At 36.2% G+C, this 23,391-nt stretch overlaps 1 protein-coding gene across 1 annotated transcript in view; it reads left to right on the top strand.

Annotated features, from left to right (window-relative positions):
- The window catches only part of LOC149569100 (phosphoglucan phosphatase LSF1, chloroplastic), a 254,862-nt gene that overhangs the window by 134,949 nt on the left and 96,522 nt on the right, over positions 1–23,391 (top strand). The window contains exon 6 of the mRNA XM_089821883.1: positions 8,049–8,264. Coding sequence (XP_089678009.1) covers positions 8,049–8,264 — 216 coding nt within the window. The remainder of the gene's footprint in view (positions 1–8,048; positions 8,265–23,391) is intronic.

The raw sequence follows: 23,391 nt of genomic DNA, 5'->3' as shown, positions 1-23,391 counted from the left end.
ACGAACTTAGAGGCAGATTGACGAAAGACGCAAACAAATGAAAGGACATTGAGAAGAGAGTATAAAAACTCTGAAAGAATCTGAAATTAGATTTTGAATCCGCTCGCTCAAAAATTGAGGCACGGGAAACGTTGCACCCAGAAAAAATGAAGACCGATCTAGTTGGGATATGGAAAATCCTAGTTAAAATTTGCAAAAAAATAATAATTTCAGCTTGATCTAAAGAGTAGAAACCCTAGCCAACAATGCGGGAACTTGAGGTGGTCATGAAAGCTCAGATATTTGCAAACAAAAAAAACTCAAAAAAAAATGTCAAATGCAAGCCCAAAAATGCCAAAAAGTTAGTCGTCTTTCAAAGGAAGCTAGTTGCGCAAATAGGGGAAAGTTAGATGATGCATGAGTTGCAGGAGAAAAGCCGCCCAAAGGAAAAAAATATAGAAACCCTAGACGATTTTATAAAATATCCTTGTAAACAGATTTTTGAACACACCCAAGCAAAGGATGTTGAAAATCTTGAGTCTAAAATTTCATGAAGAAATGAGAGATTTCAAAACGTATATCAAAAAATAACTTAGAAAATTTGAATAATGAAATTATTATTTTTCGAAAAAAGTAGCTCTGATACCATATTATGATAAAATAATGGATGTGTTGTTAAACAGAGATCATAAATGATCTACAGATACAAGTATGCACAAGAATGTTTCTATAACAAATAAAGAGAGAAATAGAAACATTTTGAAGAGAGAAAGATAAAGTTTCCGTGTAGAGAGAGAATATGGAAACATAGAAGAAAAGTGACCATTAGAAATAGAACTAAATCGACGGAAGAGAGAGAAACAAAATTAGAGAGATTTTACTTAATACTCTTGGAGTAGCCATAGTTGAGGTCATGTGAGTGACTCCATGACTAAGACACTTTGTTGAGTCACACTTTGGTATTAGCTATGGTGACCATCATCGTAAGATGACGACATGACGTGAGTGATTCTATGATAAATACTCGCGTTTGCTTGCATTTCCATTCATGGGAATAGCCATGATGGAACCACTCTCTGGGAGTAGCTATGGTGGATGTCATGCAAGTAATTCCCTCACTAAACACTTGTGTTGAATCACCCTCTAGCAGTAGCTACGGTGACCATCATCATGAGATGATGACATCACCTGAGTCATTCCATGATGAACACTTGTGTTTGTTTGCATTTTTCATTCATCGGAGCAGCCATGATGAAGCCACCCTCTGGGTGTAGCCATGATGGACATTATTCTATAACCTAGATATCTGAGAAGATCCTTCCTAGCAAAGAGGGAGTGTTGATGTTAATGTCAAAGGACGAATCATAAGTTAGCCAAAAGATCCTCCCTATCTAAGAGGGAGTGTTGATGTTAGCATGAGGATGACAAATCAAGAATTATTAAGGATTCTTCCCTTGCTAAGAGGGACCGTTAATATTATTGTAGCTAGGGTTGGATTCTTTCAAGCTGACATAGATAACATAAAGGTTGTGTGCGGATAGTTTTTGACAATATAATAAGTATATTGATAATATAATAGCTATATTTATTGTCATAATATTATTTATTATATTGATATACAATTATATTGGTAATATAATTATTATTTTTATATTTATTGAGATCATATAATCATATGTTAATTATATAATCAAATATATAAGATAATTATTATAATAATATAATCATATTATATGATAATATAATATAATTAGTATATTATAATTTATAGGGCCACATATGAAGTTATGATAAAGTACAAGGCAGGAGAATCCCCAAAGGAGATGTCCCAACCCCCAACAAGTAACCACACAATGGAAACACACCACAAGATACAAGGTTTGACACCAAGCACAAGTCTATTCATAAATCAACTGATTACATGCAATGTGCCGAGTTGTAAGGCCTTCCTAGTTACAACCAAATATAAAGCAAGTAATAGTTCTGCAATATCCCTCAAGATCCAATCCCAAACCCTAGCTAGTCCAAATCTATGACACAACAAGACTCTAGTAGAAGCCTCCAACAAGATCTAGACACGTGCTCGCAAGCCACCAAGCAATCTCCTTGTTTCTCAAGCTGTACATACTAGCTCTTCTCAACTTCGTTCTCTTAGCTACTCAATGCTGAAATCCATAATGACTCAAGACTCCCCTAAACCCCCTACTTATACCTAGCTAAACCACAAGTTGGTCTACCAACTTACAAATTAAATAAATCCTTTTATTAAATACCTATTTCAGCCACAAGTCGGCCTACAATAGATATTAAATACCAAATGCCTTAGAAGGCTTACAACACCCATTAAATACACCTAGGACAAATAAGCAAGACCCAAATAGGTCCACACAAACTCCCACAATCGCTCCTTGTCACAATCATGCTCCTCACGCATTAAATGCACCAAGCCTATTGATCAAATCTGCAAGAACTCCATTCGGCAAACCAAAGTGCCAAGCATCAATAAATACCACCAAGCATGACCAAACTTCTACAAGCATTGTTTTCACATGCCGAGCACCATAGTATATGCCAAGCTCGTTCAGTGATCGAGCTCCTTGGCCAACATTTATGCTGAGCTTGTTTAGTGACCGAGCTCCTCGGCCAACGCTACACCCAGTAACAACCAAGCACCACTCCTTTGGTGATCGAGCCCACAACTCCAAAGCCAAAATCCCTCCAACATGTAGGATTGCCAACTACCCTAGGATGCTCCTGCATGAAGTTTGGTGACCCTTGGTGAAGGAGCACCACTAATATATATAGGAAGAGTGAGATCCTTCTCTTTGTATATTAAAAACAACATATATGGGAAAAAATCAACAATATTGTCATTGATGCCAAAGACATGAATGAGATTGTTGTCATTGTGTTGGGTGGATATTTTGCAACTGATAGGTTTAAGGATCAATTGTAAAACAATGGTTCCAAACAAAGCACGTGAGACACTATATTTCCTATTAAGGGAAGGCTCCCCCTTGTTGTTACTTGAATCATTTAAATGCTTAACTACTTTTATGTACACTAATCTAATTGTAGGATGCTATATTCATCCTACTCTCTTAATTTAAAATAGATGTCACCTTCATAATGCAATCCTCAGTTGACGGCGTAATTTACTTATAACGTATGAGTTGGAGCAATAGTCTTGACTCCCAATAAAAAGAAGACTAGATGTAAGAAATAACCTTCAAGGTACCAACACTTTTTAGAAACCTAGGAGTTCACGAAAGTTCAAAGTGTTTCCATGACTCATTTTGAGATTTTGAGAACAAGACAAGAAAAGATCAGATAAATTTGCTAATGCCAAATAAGAGACTGCAAAGGTGGTCTAAGGGACTGCAAGAATACAACAAAAGACTAGCAAGCAGCTTGAATACCAAATGGTTCCCAGGGAAAGAGAAAAGCAAAGCACACCTGAAACCGAAGACCAGAAGTGGAAGCCAACAAGAAGTCAGCCTCAACCTGCCACCGAGAAGAAGTTCAGAACTTAAGGATAAGGTCTGGGGAGAGGAGAGGCCCTAGGCCATCTCTAAGAGCTTGTGGAAGTGGAGGGCTGCTTCCATGTATAGCCCCATGTGGAAGTGAAGAATGAAACACACTTGAAGTTCAAATTCTCCAACATGCATTTCACCTTACATGCACAAATGCAGAAAATGGAGCAATACCAAGTCTGCAAGCTATTTTCTTGCTTGAGCGTCCTATACTAATCTCAGATGTGATAAGAAGCTCAAAGTCTGCATGACGAAATCTGAAACAAATTACAACTTTGAACACAATATGCAACTCAAAGTCTGCAAGATTGACTTGAAATCACTCTTGGATGAAAGACCAAAACTTACAATCAACTCTAGAAAATGTCATTGCATGACAACTTGAATTGAAACAATGTCTGAACAAAACCTGCCTCTTTTATTGAAAGCAATTTGATTTACATCCAAGCTCAATGCTGTAGAGTGCATATACAAACTGGTAGACTCTTCTTGCATTCCGAAAAGACCCAAACTACAATGAACACTTTCTCTCTTTATAGGCGAGGCTGAGAGAAAAGGGTGGGAGAAGTCCAACTAACTATGACTTTTTCCACAACGAACTATGACATATTCCAAATTGCAGTCCTCATGTAACTTGTAATTTCTTTACATGTAATTGGAAGTTCCAACTCTGCAAATGATATTTATCACTTGCAATTACATCTTTTCATTTGACATGTAATTTGTCAAAAAGAAATTACAAGTGCATAATAGAAAACTATTCTGTGTCTAACAAGACATGACTCAATTTACATCTTCCTTTGTTAATTCTTTGTGCTGCTATCTATGATTGAAAACTCAAGTGTGGTGGAAGCATTTTGAACCAGAACATGAACTTGCATCCTTGATTGTTTTGCATCACAATGGCCTTATTGAGAAAGCATCTTTTCAATGTTTCATGACCATTTCCGTCTTGAAAGCATTCTATGATCTCAATCATTTTATCATTTTTCTACCAACTTGTATGGCTCCCTCATGTGGCTATTCTTGCTTCGTATTTGTCTCTAGTCTTGGAGTCTGCTTGCAAAACAAGGTCAATACCTTGATATGTTGATTGGGTAGATCATGTGTGCAAACAAGAATATAAAGGGAAGAAATAAAAAGAGGTTAAAAAACGTGATCGAAGGTAAATTTCGGATATTGGGAAGTACATCACAAGTTAGGATGAACATTGGTATTTTTATTTGCAAATGGAAGATCTTATTGCACTTTACATGTGGATGGGAAGTACCTTATATTTTACAAGTACAAATATGCCTTACAATGCCAAATTCGGGTCTTGGAATATCTATTACAAATTTGGGAAGAACCATTATATTGCATGGGTAAAATATGCAATGATGTTTCCAAAACCTGAAATTATCAAAATGATTGCATAATTTGGGTCCTATAAAACGTAACACAAGTTTGGGAAGGACCTTTATTGAATTTGTAACATGAACTTGCAACATTGAGGGGAAGAATGATCTTGATGCAGTTTACATGGGAGGGGAAGAGCCTTATTGTATTTTCGTGTTCTATTTGGAAACGTTCTTCCATGTCATGGGGTGGTACTAGGTCTTAATGAGAAGTTCTCTCTGCCTAGCTAAGGTTGGGAAGCTGAAAATTTTGAGAGTATGTTTGCAAGGATAACTAGAGGTTTTACAATATCATACATAGAATGGTTGTACTACAAAATCAAGGATCAATCCTTGATTTACCCAATTTGGAAATATTCACGTGTCTTTGCTTTATGTCATGATTGTTATACTCCTGAAATCATCATTTGTAAACATCTTTGTTCTCAATATAACTATGAATTAATTGTGCCCACTTCAAAGCTCTTGTTAGAATAAAGAAATTATTGCATAGCACTATCATTAGGTCTTTTTGACTCAGACCATCAATCAACAAATAAAAATATGTTGTATATTTCCTTTATAGCACATTGACTTTCTGAAAATGTCTTCTGCTTCAACATTATGAACAATAGGCTCAACATCTCATGGCTGTTGATCAAAGACAACTACCATTTACAAAGTTTTATTGCTAGCATGTACAAACACTACTCAGAGAGAAAACTTAGTTGATAACTTTCAGCTGGCTTGTATGGTTTTATCCTATGAAATTTTTGTGGTGAATTCTTATTAAGGATGAACCTGTGCTCAACATGACAACTAAGGCCTTATTGTAAAAAAGAGGTCCATAATACAGGGATATAAACACTGTTCAAAATTTAAAAACAATTGATACTATTGCACAGATAAGAATAAAGGTAACTGTTTACTGTCAAAAATTATTCATGATATCCTTCTACTCCAATCCTTCTATCCATTAAAGGCTAAGTTGCCGATTTGGACATGCACATGGATATGGGTACAAGAATTGGGTGCGCAAAACTTTTTCAGGGGTTTTGTGTGCGTATGTTTGTTTGTGCACGTGTGTGTGCCTGTATGCATGTGTGTGAGTGTGTGTGTGTGCATGTATGCCCGTGCGTGCATGCATGTGTGTGTGCAAGCGGGCAGGTGTGGGCATTGGCATGTGCGTGTGTGATTTTCCTATCAATAAAGGATAATGTGTATTCACTTCCCACATGACAACTGAGAAACTTAACAAAAGAAGGAAGAAGAGAATGTGTATTTACATTGTATATAATTTGCAAATCAGACTTTATAGCTTGAAATGCAGTTTACAACTTAGTTATACTAATAACAGCCCGCTAAAACTTAAGATATAGCTCAAAAAAATTGAAATGTTCCCTTTCTTCTTCTTGAAAATCTTTTTCAGTCTGAATTGCAAGTTCTAAATGCTGTTTCTGATCTGTAATCTCGTGCAATTATTAGAAACCCAATAAGCTTATTTAATATATCATTCTTTTTAAAAAAATGCAATACAAAGTTCAAGGAACTTGTGTCGTGCATAATGAAACTGAAATACCCTTAAATTAATTTTCTGTATTGCAAGTTTCTAATATATCAAAAATCTAAACTTGTTAAATGAATCCTAATATTTGCAGTTGCTTGTGTTTATGGCCTTCATTATCAATTATACAAATTTGATGCCTATTACAACTTGTGATGGAGGTTTTTAAATCCAAAATGAAGTTTGTTGAGGTATTTTCAAATTTAAACTTGCGATTTGTTGGCTAGAGGCCTGCAAGATCTGGAGTCTGCAATTATTCTGGAGTTGTTGGGACAAAGAAGGATTAGTTTTCTTCAAATGTCTTGTAAACCCACAGTTGTGCCCTTCTTCAGTTCACATCTAATAAAATAATGGCATTTTTTGCTCCCATTAAAGTTGTTTTATATTTTAAGCAACATTATTATGTGTTTTTTGAGACATTCGAGCCACATATGCTCCTCTTTGGATGTCATTTTGTATAACCTATGCAGCATATTCCCATCTTTACATTTTGAATCATAAGTGTTTCGCATTTTCAACTCATTATAAGTAAGTTGCAGTTTGTTTTCTTCACATTCCTCATTCACGTATGTTGTGGAGATTATCATGAACCAAAGAAGTCTCTGTGTTGATCGTTATTTAGCAGCTTGTTAGTATATTTTCTTCATTTCTCTCTAGTAATGAACTGTTGCTTGTGTCTTTGACATCAACTAGAATAGAAACCAGTGTGAGTGTATTAGGTATTGTATTCTACGAATGGACGATGGGGCTTCAGGATCAAATGACACTGATAACAGACCTGAATGACAAGCTCTTTATGCAACTTTCATTTGCAATGGCAAGTATAAGACTCAATTGCACTTGGCTCTTGTGCACTTTATTTACACCTGCAACTAAGTATACAGGGCAATAAACAGATACAACAATGATTTTACAAGTATGGAGAAGATTTTCCTGCAGGCTTTCATAGAAAGCACATCTGGCAGGGTTGTGAATCAATCCATCATCACAAAGGATCCAGGATTGTAGACCACAGTCAACACTGTCAAGAAGATGACAGAGGTAATTCTCAGGATGAATGACAGATAAAATCATAGTTTCATCCAAAAGCAACAGTAATAAATGATGTTGAGCCTATTGTTCATAATGTTGAAGCAGAAGACATTTTCAGAAAGTCAATGTGCTATAAAGGAAATATACAACATATTTTTATATGTTTCATACATTGTTGATTGTGCAGAGTTGTTATTTCTTCTCACCATGTTTGTGGAATACAAATGTTGTCCTTAATTTCTCAGATTCTATAACAGAGCTAACTTTCTTTGAAGTAACCCTTGAAGCCATTCCCTTTAGGTACCGGTGGTCTTAAGTTGATACATTTGTGTCATTCATTTATGGTTAATTTCAATTTATATCCTTTGTGGATTTTATGGATGTGTATTGCAATATTGTTGTTTGTTTTCTTGCATATATCTTTTTCCTTAAACTTAAAACAACAATTATGAAATTATAGTTCTTGGTAGCGTTGTCATCTAACAAAGCAGCCCTCTTCTTAGATTTATCATATTTTTTGTTGGCTGACCAATCTAATACTTTTGTCATAATTTCCTCGTATAGGGAGGCTGATTCTGTTGACTTGCGGCGGAAGCTTCATTTTGCTGTGGGAGTGCTTTATCGACTTCTAAGAAAGAAGCACCATGTTTTAGTCACATGCACAACTGGGCTTGATCGTTCACCTGCATGTGTAATTGCTTACTTGCATTGGATTCAAGATGTGGCCTTACAAGAAGCATTAGAATTTGTCACTAATTTGCATTCTTGTAGGCCTGACAGGTTTGTGTTTTATCTGTACAAGCTTTTGTGTGGTAGCATAGATGCTTCTAGGTGACCAATGTTACGTCTTTACATATGTACATAGCTAATTGTAATAAGAAAAATATTAGCAAGATTTTTTTGGCTTTAATTTTCCTGTATGATGCATTGGAGGAAATAGATAGCAAATGTCTTATATTTGAACCTTTATTTTTGTAGTTTTCTAATAAGGTAATCAACTAGTCAGAAAAATTTATTGTTTCTCGACATCCTCAACAAATTAATCATAGGTGGCTAGAAACTTTTATCTCAAAACTGTTCTTTTAACTTTTCGAGAATAAAGACAATTGCATTTACAAACTTAGCTGATCAAATCTAAATTACATCTATGTAGAGAAGTATGTAGCTACATATATACATTCAAAAAATTTGGATCATTGAGGTGAGATTGATTCTTAATTTCGTACACATAGCTTTGATGTCCAAACTTGACTCAGAAAAAGAAAACTGGAGTAAATGTGGAAAGTAAAATCACAGAAAGTAGTTTGTTGTCGGTAAATTCTATATTGTAGCCGATGGGTAGAATTGTATCCAAAAGGGTGCGTGACGGTTGAGTCACCCCTTCGGAAAAGTATATGTACATCGTCTGTAGGGACTATTGAAGCATCATAATCATTATCATTGTAAGCGTTGTACTTGGAGTACATATTGCGTATATGAATAAAGTTTGTGTTCTATGTTACATCTTAATCTACTGAATGCAATAAGTATCCTTTTTATCTTGTACGGTAAACATTTGGCACTGTTGCCAGTCGAACTTGGAACAAAGGAAGTCTTATGAAGATTAATGCCAAATCTGCTTAATAAAGATAGGAATAAGATAAAAGATAAGGATGAGATACGCACAACATAGGAAACATTAATTTTAGCACAACAGGTGGAGTGCAGACAGAAGTTTCAACAGCTTACTGACAAACATCGAAGGGGTGAAGGAGCATAGACGGAGGGAGTGCATTCACCTAGTAGACTGAGGAGTGCCGAGGAATTGCTCGAAGAAACTCAACAACAATTGAATTTGGTGGAAGAGACAAGGGAGGAGTTCCTTAATTTGTATACGCCGAGGGTAAAGAATCCAAACGGAAGGGAAAGAACTCGCACGACTCGAAGTGCCGAAGGAGCACAGACGGAGGGAGTGCATTCACCTAATAGATCAAGGAGTGCCGAGGAAGTGCTTGAAGAAACTTGACAATGATTGAATTTGGTGGAAGAGACAAGGGAGGAGTTCCTTAATTTGTATACATCGAGGGTGGAGAATCTGAATGGAAAGGATGTAACTCGCACGACTCAATGTGCCGAAGGAGCACGAATGTGGAGTGAACTCTTCATTCTTGATACACTCGATGAACGAATACACGTAGAGAATCGAACTTCACATGAGGAAAATATTTTCACACCGGGTAACGCGGTTATCCAAAGTAGGGCGGTTGTCTGAAGCAGAGCGGTTGTGCAAAACAACGTGGGTGCTCAGAACAATGTGGGTACACAACAAGTACCACCAATTCAGAAGAAAGTAGCAATGGCAGGTTCGAAGGAAAAATTGCCGAAGTTTAACATGCGAAACAATCTAGACGGAAAACGGTGTAACAGACCAAGATGACTGGGTCCGATAGTTTTCGGCAACCTTACGAGGTGTAGCGATTGATTGGTTTTCGGGTGCCGATTTGTAGAAATTAACTATATGGACAGAAGTCAAGAAATAATTCTTAGCAGAGTTCTGACTACTAAGGGATGATAACGAAATAGTAGCGGACATATACAGTACAAAACAAGGAAAGAACGAAACAATTTGTGTATATGCTAGAAGGCTGAAAAAATTGGTGGGGAAGATGGAAAGCCAACCAGCCGATAGGTTGAAGAAACGATGGTTTGTTGAAGGACTATGACTGACATTGAAGAAGAAAATGAAAATCATACCCCCAACGTCATACATAGATGCATATAATCGAGCGATGGATTTGGAGAGTGAGCAAAAAACGAGCAAGAAGAAAAACAAATCGTCGGACTCAGATGATTCATCTTCCAGAAGCAACAACAATGATGAAAAATCAAGTAAGACGGTTCGAGCATTGCATAAGGATATGTTACGGATGATGGAGTTAAAAAATATGAAGAAGAATCTTGACTTAGTGAAAGGGGAATTGTGGTGTATAGAGCGGAAGGAGGAGGGCTACACGAAGGGCTCTTGCCCGAAGAAACAATTTTGTGATATCTGCTAAATTTCAGGACATTCCACCAAGGAATTCCCATTCAATATGAAAGAAAAGGGACATTAGCAAGTGTTACTGATGTAGGAAGTATCCACCTCAGGAGCAGGAATGAACACGAACAATGACGCAACCTCAGGAGGATATTGTAACAATAATTGACACAGAAGAGGTGGTAACAATAATAATAATAACAATAATGGGGGCCAAAGTCGGATACAATACGACTCGAGTGGACGACCGAAGATACAATGCTGTGCGTGCAACCTATGGGGCCACTTTGCTAGAGACTGTACCACGAAGGAAAAGCCACAATTGCTATGTAGATGGTGTGGTTCAGGAGACCACAAGGATTCAAAATGCCCTAAGCAGGGGGCGAACTTGTTAAGCATCGAAACATGTGATGAGGAGACACTAGCCATCACTCGCGAGCAAGCAAAGAAGGCAATGTACCGAGATGTAGAGGAAGAAAAGAAGAGGTTGCAACAAGCATGAACGGAATTGGAAAAACAAATGGAAGTCGAAAAATTACAAACAAAAGACACTTCTGGCACCTCGAAGAGGAACCTTGCAGAACAAAATATTATAATGCAGGTAATGCAAATGGAAGTTCCTATGAAACTGAATGACCTTCTGATAATGCCTCAGTTACGAACGACGATACTGAACATGACAACACTCTCGAATGCAGTGGAAGAGACAGGAAAGGATGGTAGCGGAACAACTGCAACAGACCCAATGCTACTGGGACTCACTATGGGAAGACATCTGCAGTAGTAGAGATGGGTATTCTAGGAACCGTACTTACAGACACAATTGTCGATGGAGGGTCAAGAGTGAATGTATTACCAGAAGATGTATGGGAGAAGTTGGGACAACCTATGTTGTGGCCACTTACATTTCAACTACTCACTACTGATTAGCATGACATCAAGCCCTTAGGGACCCTGATGGTGCAGCCTGTAACCATTGGGATGTAACCATTCTTATTGGATTTCATGGTCATACCGTTAAAAAGAAAAGGGTGCGACACCATCCTCGCATAGGGCTGGTTGGTACAGGCAAAGGTGGAATATGATTGGAAATGGAATACCCTGTTCATGGAAGGCGAAGGCTGGAGATTTTTAATCGACTTACACACACAAATGGTAGGAGAGGAGGCAACATTGTCGGATTCTGAAGGCAAAGGCGAAGATGAGGGGTAGAAAAGAATGGAACCTGATGAAGAGGGGATATTGAGATTGGAAGGAGGGTCTAATGATGATGACTTGGAGAACGACCTACTCCATTGGTAGATGGAGGACTACGAGCTCTTTCTGAGCTGTAACATGTTAGGGGTCGAAGATGGAAAATAAGAGAATGAATTTCTAGAGTATAGAGAAGTGAAGGAGGGAGAAGGATAGATCGATGAAATGCCTACGCATAAGTTTAGTGAAGACAAACCAATTCAGTGCGAAGAGCCTACAATAAAAACGATGAACTTAGGAGGCTAAAGAAGATTTGAAAGTACGAACAAGACAAGTGCAGGAGCTACGAGCAGAGCTAGACGGGCTTAGAGCACGAATGTCTACTACACTAGGGACATGCACTTCTTCCTAGTTGTGAATCTTGATGTAATTAGTTGTTTTGGTTATAGTTGAGTTTTGTTGTAAGAGTTGTCTCTATTTTGTCGTCCGCAGATGACTTTACTTTTTGGGGGGGATGATATTGTTGGTAAATTCTTTATTGTAGCCGACGGGTAAAATTGTATCCGAAAGGGTGCATGATGGTTGATTAACCCATTCGGGAAAGTATATGTACATCATCCGTACGGACTATTGAAGCATCATAATCATTATCATTGTAAGCGTTGTACTTGGAGTGGGTATTGCATATATGAGTAAAGTTTGTGTACTATGTTACATCTTAATCTATTGAATACGATAAGTATCCTTTTACCCTGTACGGTAAACACAGATCAGTACAAAAAATTACATTTTTTTTACTGTAGGTGGCAGTTATTATTATATAGAAAATATTATCTATAAATACAAAGTCATCGAAGTCATATACACTCTTAGCTCACCCAATTCATTTCTTCAACCATTGTTGTGTATATCTTTCTTAATGTGAATAGTCATTTACCAAGTGTCTAGTGCAATACTATTGTTAACATTAATAAAATGATTGTTAATGTTATTGTAGCTATGGCCGGATTCCTTCTAGCTGACATAGAGAACATAAAAGTAGTGAAAACATAATTATTATGATATAATCGTTATATTGATAATATAATTGTTATGATACAAATATTATATTAATAATATGATAATAATATTAATAATATAATAATAATATTATTATTGTTATAATATAGTTATATAATATATTATATTGATAATATAATTATTAAATTAATAGGGCCACATGTGAACAGTGGTGACCCTTGGTGAAGGGGCACCATGATAGGCATAGAGGAAAATTGAATCGTCCTCTCTTGAAAATTAACACAGACAATCTGCAGTATCTATGGTTGGGAGGGCAATAATGATTGAGTCGTAGACCCTGATTAAACGAGCACATAAAAACAACACAGTATTAGGGAAGATCATTTTTGGGGTCTTGCAGTGCTGCATCCATACGTCACCGGTTCAAACTTAGGGCAAATATGAAGGGCGTTGTTTCTTCTTCAAAAATATAAGCTTCGTCCAATTTTTTCAACGAGCCTGCAAATATTTCTTCAAGTGCAAAATCAATGACAGACACGATGAATGCTACATCAGAATGTGATTCTGCAACTATGGACCTAAACTAGAGCCTTGATTCTGGACCTCTATCTCTTGCAACATCAAAAAGAGACTTGGCTTATGCTTTTGGATGGAAATCCATTGTTCTCTAAAACTTGTAAGAATTTACAAGTGCGTTTAGATGAGAAGGTGCACGAGTTGCACACTAAATGTTCTGTATTTGCTGATGCTGAAGATCTTGCCTTGAACAGTTGTGACTTGTTAGACTAGAACAAATGGCTCTATTGTGAACATTTATCTGTTGGAGTAATTGGAGGATAATAATCAATGGGATATTGTTCTCAGAAGACAACAATAATACATACAGACATACACACAACAGAGGCATGGTGGAATAAATACATTGATTATAAAATTATAAATAAATAATTGATATGTGCTAAATTTCTTTCTTATTATGCCACATTAATAAGTTAAATAAATATTGATAACAAGCCATTGTTATAATCAAATATACATGTGCATGCTCAAGACCTGTTATCATTAGCTCCGTAAGAGAAATACAAAGATTTATTCAGGGAGAGGCCTGTGTAAGTCCAGTCAATTGGTCATTACTGAGATAGGGTGGGGATCAATGACCCCAAGCTCCTTGCAGACAAGTTCCAAGAAAGGCTTAAGGGCTTGGATCTGAAAAACCTTGAGAAAAACTGTTAGAGTTTTGTGTCTAAGCAACGTATTACATCTCAACATTAACATAGACTGGAGTATTAATAAGCATAGCATGGATTTCTCAATTCACATACAAATACTTCCATTATAGCATGGATTAAGTTATTTTAAAGAATTCATTTCAGTATATTTATGCATAAATTAGTTGAACTTACCTAGGTACTTCACATCAGAATTTAGTGATACGTAGCTTTCAGACATACAAAGAAATAAAAAGTCATGCAAATGTACAAAGACATCTTGAATGCTCAACCAAATTTCAGTTTGTCATGAGCATATCTTAAGAAAAGTGTCGTGATATCTGTTTCAGTATGGAGGCCTTACAAATTGATAAAGATAATTGATTTTCATTATGTTTCTCTTCATTATGATCAATTTTCATTTTTGTATCATATCCTCAAAGGTGTTTGTTGTTTAGAAAAGTTGTTTATTGACATTGTGTTTATGTCTACATTACTCCAGGTTTCTGGGATGAGGGGATAGGGGGATGGGCAAACAAGTTTCCAGGACTTTTTTTTTTCTCCGAGCAAGGGACGATAGTGGGAACAACTATATAAAAAATAGGGGAATTCAAAATATGTAGGGAAATTTTAAATATTCATATAAAAACATGGATAAAGCATGCTTAAATGAATTATAGAACCTTAACATAAAATGATTGTGTTAAATAATTTAACTTTAGAGTTCACATGAGAGTGGAATTCAAACAAATTATCAAAACTAAAGCATTAATTTTGTGGGACAGCAAAGGGAAACGTTTCTGGAAGTTTCCGAGTTTCCGGGATATTCTAGAAATGAGAACATGTCAAATTTTGATGGAAACACGTCCACGGGTAACAATGGTTTATGTTGTTGAGTTGGTGCTCTGTGATGATTAAGGTGCTGAAAGGCTTTGAATTGTAATCTAATTGTATAGGCAGAGAGGTTGTTTATTCCTTGGGGTTGGTGCCCCAAAATACATTGTAATACTTCCAATTGTGAGGCTGAATTAGGATGGTAGATCCTCACTGCATTTTTTAACCATGGTTTTCACATTTGGATTTCCTCATAAAAGTGGTGCCTCATTCATGTTGATGCTTTTGTGTTCATTTTGATTTCCATTACACAATTTTTACAAATACTTTTAAAAAGAAGCATTTCAAGTTTATTCAAGTGTTTATTACTACTGATTTATCTTTTTGTCCTCTCTTAGTAATAAACCTATGTTCTACAAAATGATTATATAAAACGTTAAAAATGTAGTATATTTTTACTCTGTATTTTTTTTATTGGTTGGTTCAACTGTCATGTCTACTATCCTCTTTCCATATGTGTGTGAGTTCAAAAAAATGTAAGCTTTCTACCTTTAAGTTTCCATCAATTGCCTTTAAGAATCATGTCTAAACAAATTGGAGACTATGTCATGATAACTCGATGTTGCTGTACTTGTATCAAATAGAGGAGACTAAAGTTCCTTATATAGATTTCCAAAGACGATGTATCTAAAATAAACAATCATGAACTGAAGACGAAAGTAGAAACTACGTAATAAACTAAAGACTAACTAAGATGACCATTAAAGAAACATTATAATATTCTAATACCCTCCCTCAATGGTCATTGTTGAACTATTGTCTTTTGGTCACAAAATGTTTAGAACATTTTGTTGCTGCTAAGACCCTCCCTCGATCTGCAAAATGTTCAAGACCAAGAGACCAAAATTCGCCCATAAAAGAATAGAGAAGGGTGTCCCCATCTTTAGAATTCTTTGCAACAAGAGACGAGTGTCACTGATTCAGCGACTAAGATGAGTCTGCCACTAACCCTTTCAGAATCAGCAAAAGATTTGATCAGAAATCATCATAAAATATCCAACCTAATGTTGGATAATGGAGCTTCTCTTCCCTGGAGATAGAGACAAACACTGAGAACAACTAGCACTATGTTGAGGAAAAATTGTTAAACCCTCCAAACTTTGTAGGTCAGCATGATGCTCCAAAACAGACTACAAAAAACCACGTTTTTTAAAGAGAAAATTTGACAAAAACCCAATTAAATTTTTGAGGTGAAAAATTGATCAACACCCAACATGGTTTTTGAGGTGAAAAATCAATCAAAACCAAACAGAATCCAATACACGAATAATTAAATACAAAACTTTGTTTTTGAGAAAAAAAAAACAATAAAACCCAACAACTAATTTTCGAGGGAAAAATTATAATCCCATAAAGGAATCCAATGCAACTTTACGAACTACAGAATCATAAATTTTTAAGGGAAAAATTCTAGAAACCCACAAGAATTTTTTTTGAGGGAAAAATTATCAAAAGTCAACGGAAATATATTAGGGAAAAATCATTAAAACCTACTAGAATTTTCTAAGGGTGGCAAAACACAAGACTTTGCATGGTAAAAATTCTGAGGCTTTTGCTACAACTAGGAAATCATGGGATCAAAACCTTTAACCAGGCTAGCGATTTTCAGCAAAAATCCTCAAAGACAAACCATAAAAGTTTCATAAAATACCTATATTTTTTATTTCTAAAATTTGGAAGGCAAATTTCTGGAGAAAATACTAGAACAAAAGAGACTAGAATTTTCCTTAAAAAATCTGTCAAATTTTATGAAAACCCATCGACCTACTTTGATACCATGTTATGGTAAAGCGATGTTGTTGTAGTTGTATTAAACAGAGGAGACAACTCTTTATATAGATGTCCAAAGACGATGTTTCTAAAAGAAACAAATGTAAACTAAAGACGAAAATAGAAACTACCTAATAAACTAAAGACTAACTAAGATGACCATTAAATAAACATTGTAATATTCTAATAGACGAAAATATTCGTATTTCTTGGCTAAAAAATTTGTATGTCACTATTACTAGTTACAAAATTGTAACTTTAGGCAACGTTTCATGAGATTTCTCTCTTCTCTTAGCAATAGGGGAGGCTCCTTTCTTGTTGTGGGTGGCTTCAATAGGAACTTAATTGAAATTACGAAAAAAGTGGTTCTTGCATCAATTCCTCTTTTTTCAAGAATGATCACATACAACTACAACTTTCCAACGTAACAAAAATGCCTTATTGCTATGATAATACTGGTGGCCCTGGACTTAATGTAAGAACAAGACTAGTGGTAGTTATTTGCTTTTTATATTTTGTGGAATAAGTATAGGAACCCAAAGTATGCTGCAATTATCCCGAATCAGGATTCAAGTATAACAACCAGTAAGGCACAAAGACACTTTCTGGACACTCTTAGACTTAATAAAAATACCTACAACTAAATCTCAAGGTCGTTAGATCTAAGTAATTGCAGCCATTGCCAACTATAACAATTTGTCCTGTTGCACAAAGTCTTCAAAAGTTCAAATTGACTCTAATTGCAATAGGCAACACAAAGTCTACACAATTGAATTCAAATCCCTCTTGAACAAAACATGAAAATTCACAACCAATTCAACAAAATGTAGTCACATAACACATTGGATTGACATATTCTCAAAATAACTCGAAAACAATTTAGATTTACATTTAAGCTAAAATCCCAACCATCTGAGTCCTCCAAACCAGTGTAACGAGACTCGGACTCGGCTTGGACTCGGCAAGGGTAACTTGACTCGTGACCCGGCTCTAACTCATGATCCGACTCGGAGGTGACTCGACAAAGTGAAAAAACCTCAAAATTTTGAGATTTTTTAGGATTTAAAGAACATTCCATGCACCCATTATTGAATAAAGCGCAAAGACACAATAACATCATTAAATAGAAGATAATTTGATCATAATGCACATACTTAAAGTTAAAACTTAAAAGTCAAACATCGATTACATAAGTACAATACTACAAACTTACAAAGGTAAATTGCTAAAAGTAAATACTATATTACTAGTAATTAAAGTCAAACTAAGATAAATCCATGCAAACCATCAAAATGTATATTTATTATCATTTATGCATTATGAAATCCAACACATCAAGATTCAATAGTCATCATCAAATTCAAATGTTCCAAATGCTGATCATATATTAAGTTAAATTGTTAAACAAAAAGTTAAAACAGGACTATAAGTCTACAGCTATGGCTCCTAGTCGGAGTCCTCATCATCATCCTCATCCTCAAGCTCATCCTCATTGTCATCTTCATCATCATCGTCATCGTCATCCTCAGGCTCAACCTCAGGCTCAGTATAATCTATAAAATGCCTCTTAGTAAGGCATCTAAGGTAGGTCCTGGATGTCTCAGTAGCCATAGCATCAGCCTATGAGGTGCCTCTAGGATCAACTGTACTCTCTGCCTCTGGCTCTGCCAATGTCTGTGAGGTGCCACTAGGAACAACTGGAGCTCTCTGGTCCTCTGCTACCATAGTCACAGCTTCAGCTTGGCCCTCTCTATCTGCCTGGTCAAGCCACTGTAGGTCCTCATCATCAAAGACAGGATCAGTAGCCTCAGTGATCCAATCAAACTCTTGATCAACCTCCTCTAGAGTAATCGGAGAGGTGTCACTATCCAAAATCTCCCTAATCCTAATGCGCAGGTTGTAGTGCACAAAGACTAGACTATTCATTTTCTGCACAGACAACCTGTTACGCCTCTTCAAGTGGATGTGCTTGAACATGCTCCAGTTGCGCTCACATCCAGAAGCACTACTTGGCTGGCTCAAAATGCGGATGGCGATTTGCTGAAGGTTTTTGGTTGAAGGCCCAAACATTTGCCACCATCTGTCTGAATTTTGAAAAAAGGAAAACAAAAAAATATTAGTCTCATTTCAAAATTTGAACTTTAAGTTTAAAGCTAGAAATTTAGAAACTAGATTGTATAAGGCTTAAGCTGCAATCTTTACCTGGCTGCAATTTTGTACGACCTTCTTTGCAAATTTGACTTGAAAAAATGGGCCCTGATGCATTATTATAGCCATCCATCTCAAGTAATATATCTATGGGATTAGAGGACATCTTTGATATCACTGTGTATAGGACATCTTTGATATCACTGTGTATAGGCCACTAAGAACCTCCTCATCTGCCTTGAAATCATCACGGAAACGGTATGCCGGATTGAGGTAATAAGCTGCTGCGTGGATGGGCTTATGAAGCTGATTTTGCCATCTCCTATCAATTATGTCCCAAATAGGGCCATAGTTTTCCTCAACTCCTACATATTTGGCCTTAATAGTCTCCTTGACCCTATCCATGCCCTCATAAATGTAACTCATAGAGGGCTTCTCGCCATCAGTAACTCGTAGGAGGGCTACGAGGGGCTCGGTGATCTACAAAACAATTAAACAAAAAAACAATTTAGTGAATGATGAAATTTTGCAAAGTTGCACAATGAAAATAAAACAAAAATATGTATGAGACAAATTAATTTATAAAATTTTAAGACTTAAGCTTTTAAAATTTAAAATTTAAATTTAAAATTACCTCCACAATCTTCAAACATGGCTCCCAAAAATCATCATCATCATAAATGCATTTTGTTGCATCTATCCCTGTAGGGCTGCTGGCAAAGGAGGAGGAACTCCATTCTGCACCAACAAACATGCACCTCAACTCTAACCTTGAACTCAGCAAGGATTTTAGTGTGATAAAGTTAGAGGCAAATCTTGTGATACCAGGACGAGCCAACTCCTTTCCCTTCGTGTATTTCCTCATAGTGCTGAGGACCAAAGCATGATTATAGATGAACTTACAAAGATTTTTGGCCTTGGTAACACATGATTTCACCCATACAAGCTTGCCAATATCCTCTAACATGAGGTCGATGCAATGGGCCGCACATGGAGTCCAAAAGATTTTTGGGTGTCTCTCCATCAATAGTTTTCCTGCAGCAATTTTAAATTAGTTAGTAAACAATGAAATTTTTTGATGTATTAAAAAACTTTTTATTTTCAAAATTTAATGAAAAACTAAAACAAAATTTTTAGAAGTAGAACTTAGAAAGTTAGAAGTTAAAATTTTACCTGCAGCAACATAATTAGCTGCATTATCTATCACCACTTGCACAACATTGTCTTCCCTGACCTCCCTTATGACCTCCTCAATTGTCTCACATAAGAATTTTGCATTTTTCACACATGAGGAAGCATCTGTGGGCCTCAAAAACATTGTGGATCCTGAAAGTGAAAATTAAACAAAATAATTATCATTCAAGAATCAATACTCAATAAAACAAAATTTTCGTTATTCAATAATAGTATACATTAAATTTTAGACTTCAAGAAGTAGAGCATGATAAATTACCTCCGCTAGAAACAAGAAAATTTAGGAGGGTTTTGGACCTCCTATCTGTCCATCCATCTGTCATGATGGTATACCCCTTTTGGCTCCAAATTTTTTTGTGGTCCTCCAACTCAAGTTTCATCTCCTCAACCATATCTAGCAAGAGGGGGCCACTCAACTCATCTTTAGTGGGGGCTTTGAACCCCGCACCACAGATGGAAACTGCATCAATCATCCCCTGCCAATAAGGAGTCCTATTACATTTATAAAAATATTTTAATTAGCATATTTCAAATTTTCAACATCAAGTTAAAAGTATAAAATTGAATATAAATTTTAAAACTTAAAGCGTAAAACAATCAAATATAAATGAAGTTGAAAACTTGAAGTACCTGGCTGCTATAAATGGAATGTCCCAGAAAAACCAAAATTTGCAAATTGCTCTTACTCCAGCTTCATGTATCTCCCTATTCCAGCCCATGCTCTCAAGTGAGGGTTGTGCACTAGGAGTGGTACGCGGTACAAAAAAGTTGTCCAACTTACTAGATTTTTTGACGCTAGGACGAAAGGTAAAGCCAACACTACTAGAAGGGGCAGCAACAGTAGCATCACTAGAAGTGCAAGGAATAGATGTAGAAGAAGCACGAGCAACAGAAGCACTAGGACGATAGGGGGGACGGGAAGAACCTTCTCCAACATAGCCTACTGACTCAGAAACATTTACAGATGAGCGTGGAAGGGAACTAGAACCAATCTGAGCTAACTCTTTTAATTGTTTTCTTTTTAATTCTTTTTCTTGTTCATATTTTTCCAAGGCTACATAACAAAATCATTGAGCCTCAATAGTTGTAGCTCCACAAGGCTCAATATCATGACCACGTAAGCCAACAATATAGTATTTTAATCTATCTATCCCCTCACTATTAATGGTTTTGCAAAATTGGCATTTTGTTTGAGTTCTCTTTCTACCCAGAAATTCTATGGTGAACTTCCAACACTCATCTTTTTTGTTGCCTTTAGAGAGCTTGGGTTTTTTTACCTCCAGAAGCCATTATGACTTAATTAAGGAAAAATGTAAAGGTTGCTCCAATAAGACATTTTAGACCAAATATTACCATTTCAGCATTGCATTTTATGAAGATCTAAAGTTATAAAAAAACTCATAAACAAACAAAAAAAATTCATGCAAAAAACCCATAAGCATGGACAAAAAAATCATCAAAATCTAAACAATCAAGTCTTACTTCTTTCAAATGCTTTGGCAAGTGTTGAGAAGGGCTCCTGTAAACTCCTTGATGATTTAAATGCAAGCTCCAACGTCACAAATGCAAGCTTTTCTCCTCCTCCTTTCAGCTGGTTGCAAAACAAGAAAACTCTATTTCTCTTCTACCTTTCTCTCTCTTTCTTCTTTTCACTATAGACTGTTATGGGAGCCCTTTTAGGGTTATATGAGTTAGAAATGTGAAAAAAAACATTAAAAAAACTTGTAAAAATTTATATTTTAATAGCCAGATTTAGAACCTGTCGCGGCCGGGTCAAGATGGGCCGGGTCACGCGAGTCACTCCTCGTGACTCTCCGCTCACGGGTCACGAGTCATTGTGACTCGGCGAGGTCAGCGCGGCTCCTTGACTCGCATGACTCGCCGCGAGTCACGTTACCCTGCTCCAAACCATCTAAGCTCACTTGTTTTTACATTACATGTAATCTAGCAAATACTAATTACAAATAGATGATGGGAATATTCTAAATGTCTAACAAGACACGTCTCCTATTACATCATCCTTTTTTGGTCTTCATGCTGCTAAAAGGATGCTTTGCATTTGTTGTGCTCAGGTTTGGTGGAAGCATCTTGATTTGGAATAGGAACTTGCATCCTTGCCCGTTCTGCAGTATAATGGCGGTGGTTTCTTGAAAAACACATTTGTTTCTTTTGAACTTTGTCTTCAAAGCATTCTTTGCCTTCTATCATTCCATCTTTCATTAGTTTTTTTGTATGTTCTCATTTTTTAGTCACTAGAAAAAGCCATAACTTGGTCTTTCAAGCTCGAGCTTTGTATAGCTGGAAGAGTTTGTGTATAGGATATAAGTGGAAGTCCTTTGCGCAACAAAGGGTGAAGGATTTTAGGCATAACCAACTCTCTTCAAATGAGGGAAAAACTCAAAAACGATATATTTTGGGAGCATTGCATATGAATAGACAAAAAACTTTAGGTGAGAAAATGGAACACGAATGTGTCCATTATTACGGGAAGTAATTGGTAAAATACTTGGTTGTTATTAACATAGATCATTTTATATACAAAACAATAAATGATGTTTCCTTAGGAAACGATCATCAAGAATAGAAACAATTAATTCTAGCTAACTGATAATTAACAACTACCTTAATATTAGAAAGATTCTAATATTTACAATAGATTACAACATTAAATAGAAATAGAAGCTATTTATTATCGTAATACCCTCCCTTAATGACTAATCTATGCACTACACCAAGCTGTCCTTTGAATTTGACAAACTTATCTAGACCAAGAGGCTTGGTGAGAATTTCTACAGTTTGATCCACTGTAGGAATATAGTACAAGTCTATTGTCTTGTCTTAAACCAACTACTGTATCTTGTGACAGTCAACATCCACATGCTTGATTCGTTCATGGAAGACTAGATTTTGTGCTAACTTGATAATGCCTTCATTATCAACAAACAAAGTGGTCGGTCGTGTTGCTGAAGTTTGCATTTCCACAAGCATCCAACGAAGTGAAACAACTTCACAACTTTCCTTAACAATCTCTCTGTATTCAGTCTCTATAAGGGAGAGAGAAACTGCCTGTTGCTTCTTACTAGTCCATGTGATGACACCGGATCCCAAACTGAACACATATCCAAAAGTTAACTTTTTATCATCAACAAAACCTGCCCAATATGGATCTATGAACCCACTGGGTTTAGGATTAGAACTTTGAGTCCGAGATCAATCATATCAAAAGACTTGCATAAACTCTGTTTGATTCCCTAAATCAAAGATACTGAATAGCCAGTGACGATCAAATCATCCACACAAATGACCAGAATGATGATGTCACTGCTAGTAGTCTTATGAAGAACTCCTTTAGAAGCCTTGATCATTGATGTACTTATCAATTTTCATGTACGATGCCTTAGGGGCCTACTTCAAACCATAAAGAGCTTTCACGAGTCTAAGAACATGATGTTCTTAACCAACA

The sequence above is a fragment of the Cupressus sempervirens genome, chromosome 3, assembly GCF_028749045.1.
Source record: "Cupressus sempervirens isolate cs-2001-9-10 chromosome 3, ASM2874904v1, whole genome shotgun sequence".
Classification (NCBI taxonomy): domain Eukaryota; kingdom Viridiplantae; phylum Streptophyta; class Pinopsida; order Cupressales; family Cupressaceae; genus Cupressus; species Cupressus sempervirens.
The sequence above is the reverse complement of the archived record's forward strand: the minus strand, read 5'-3'. Positions and strand labels throughout refer to the sequence as shown.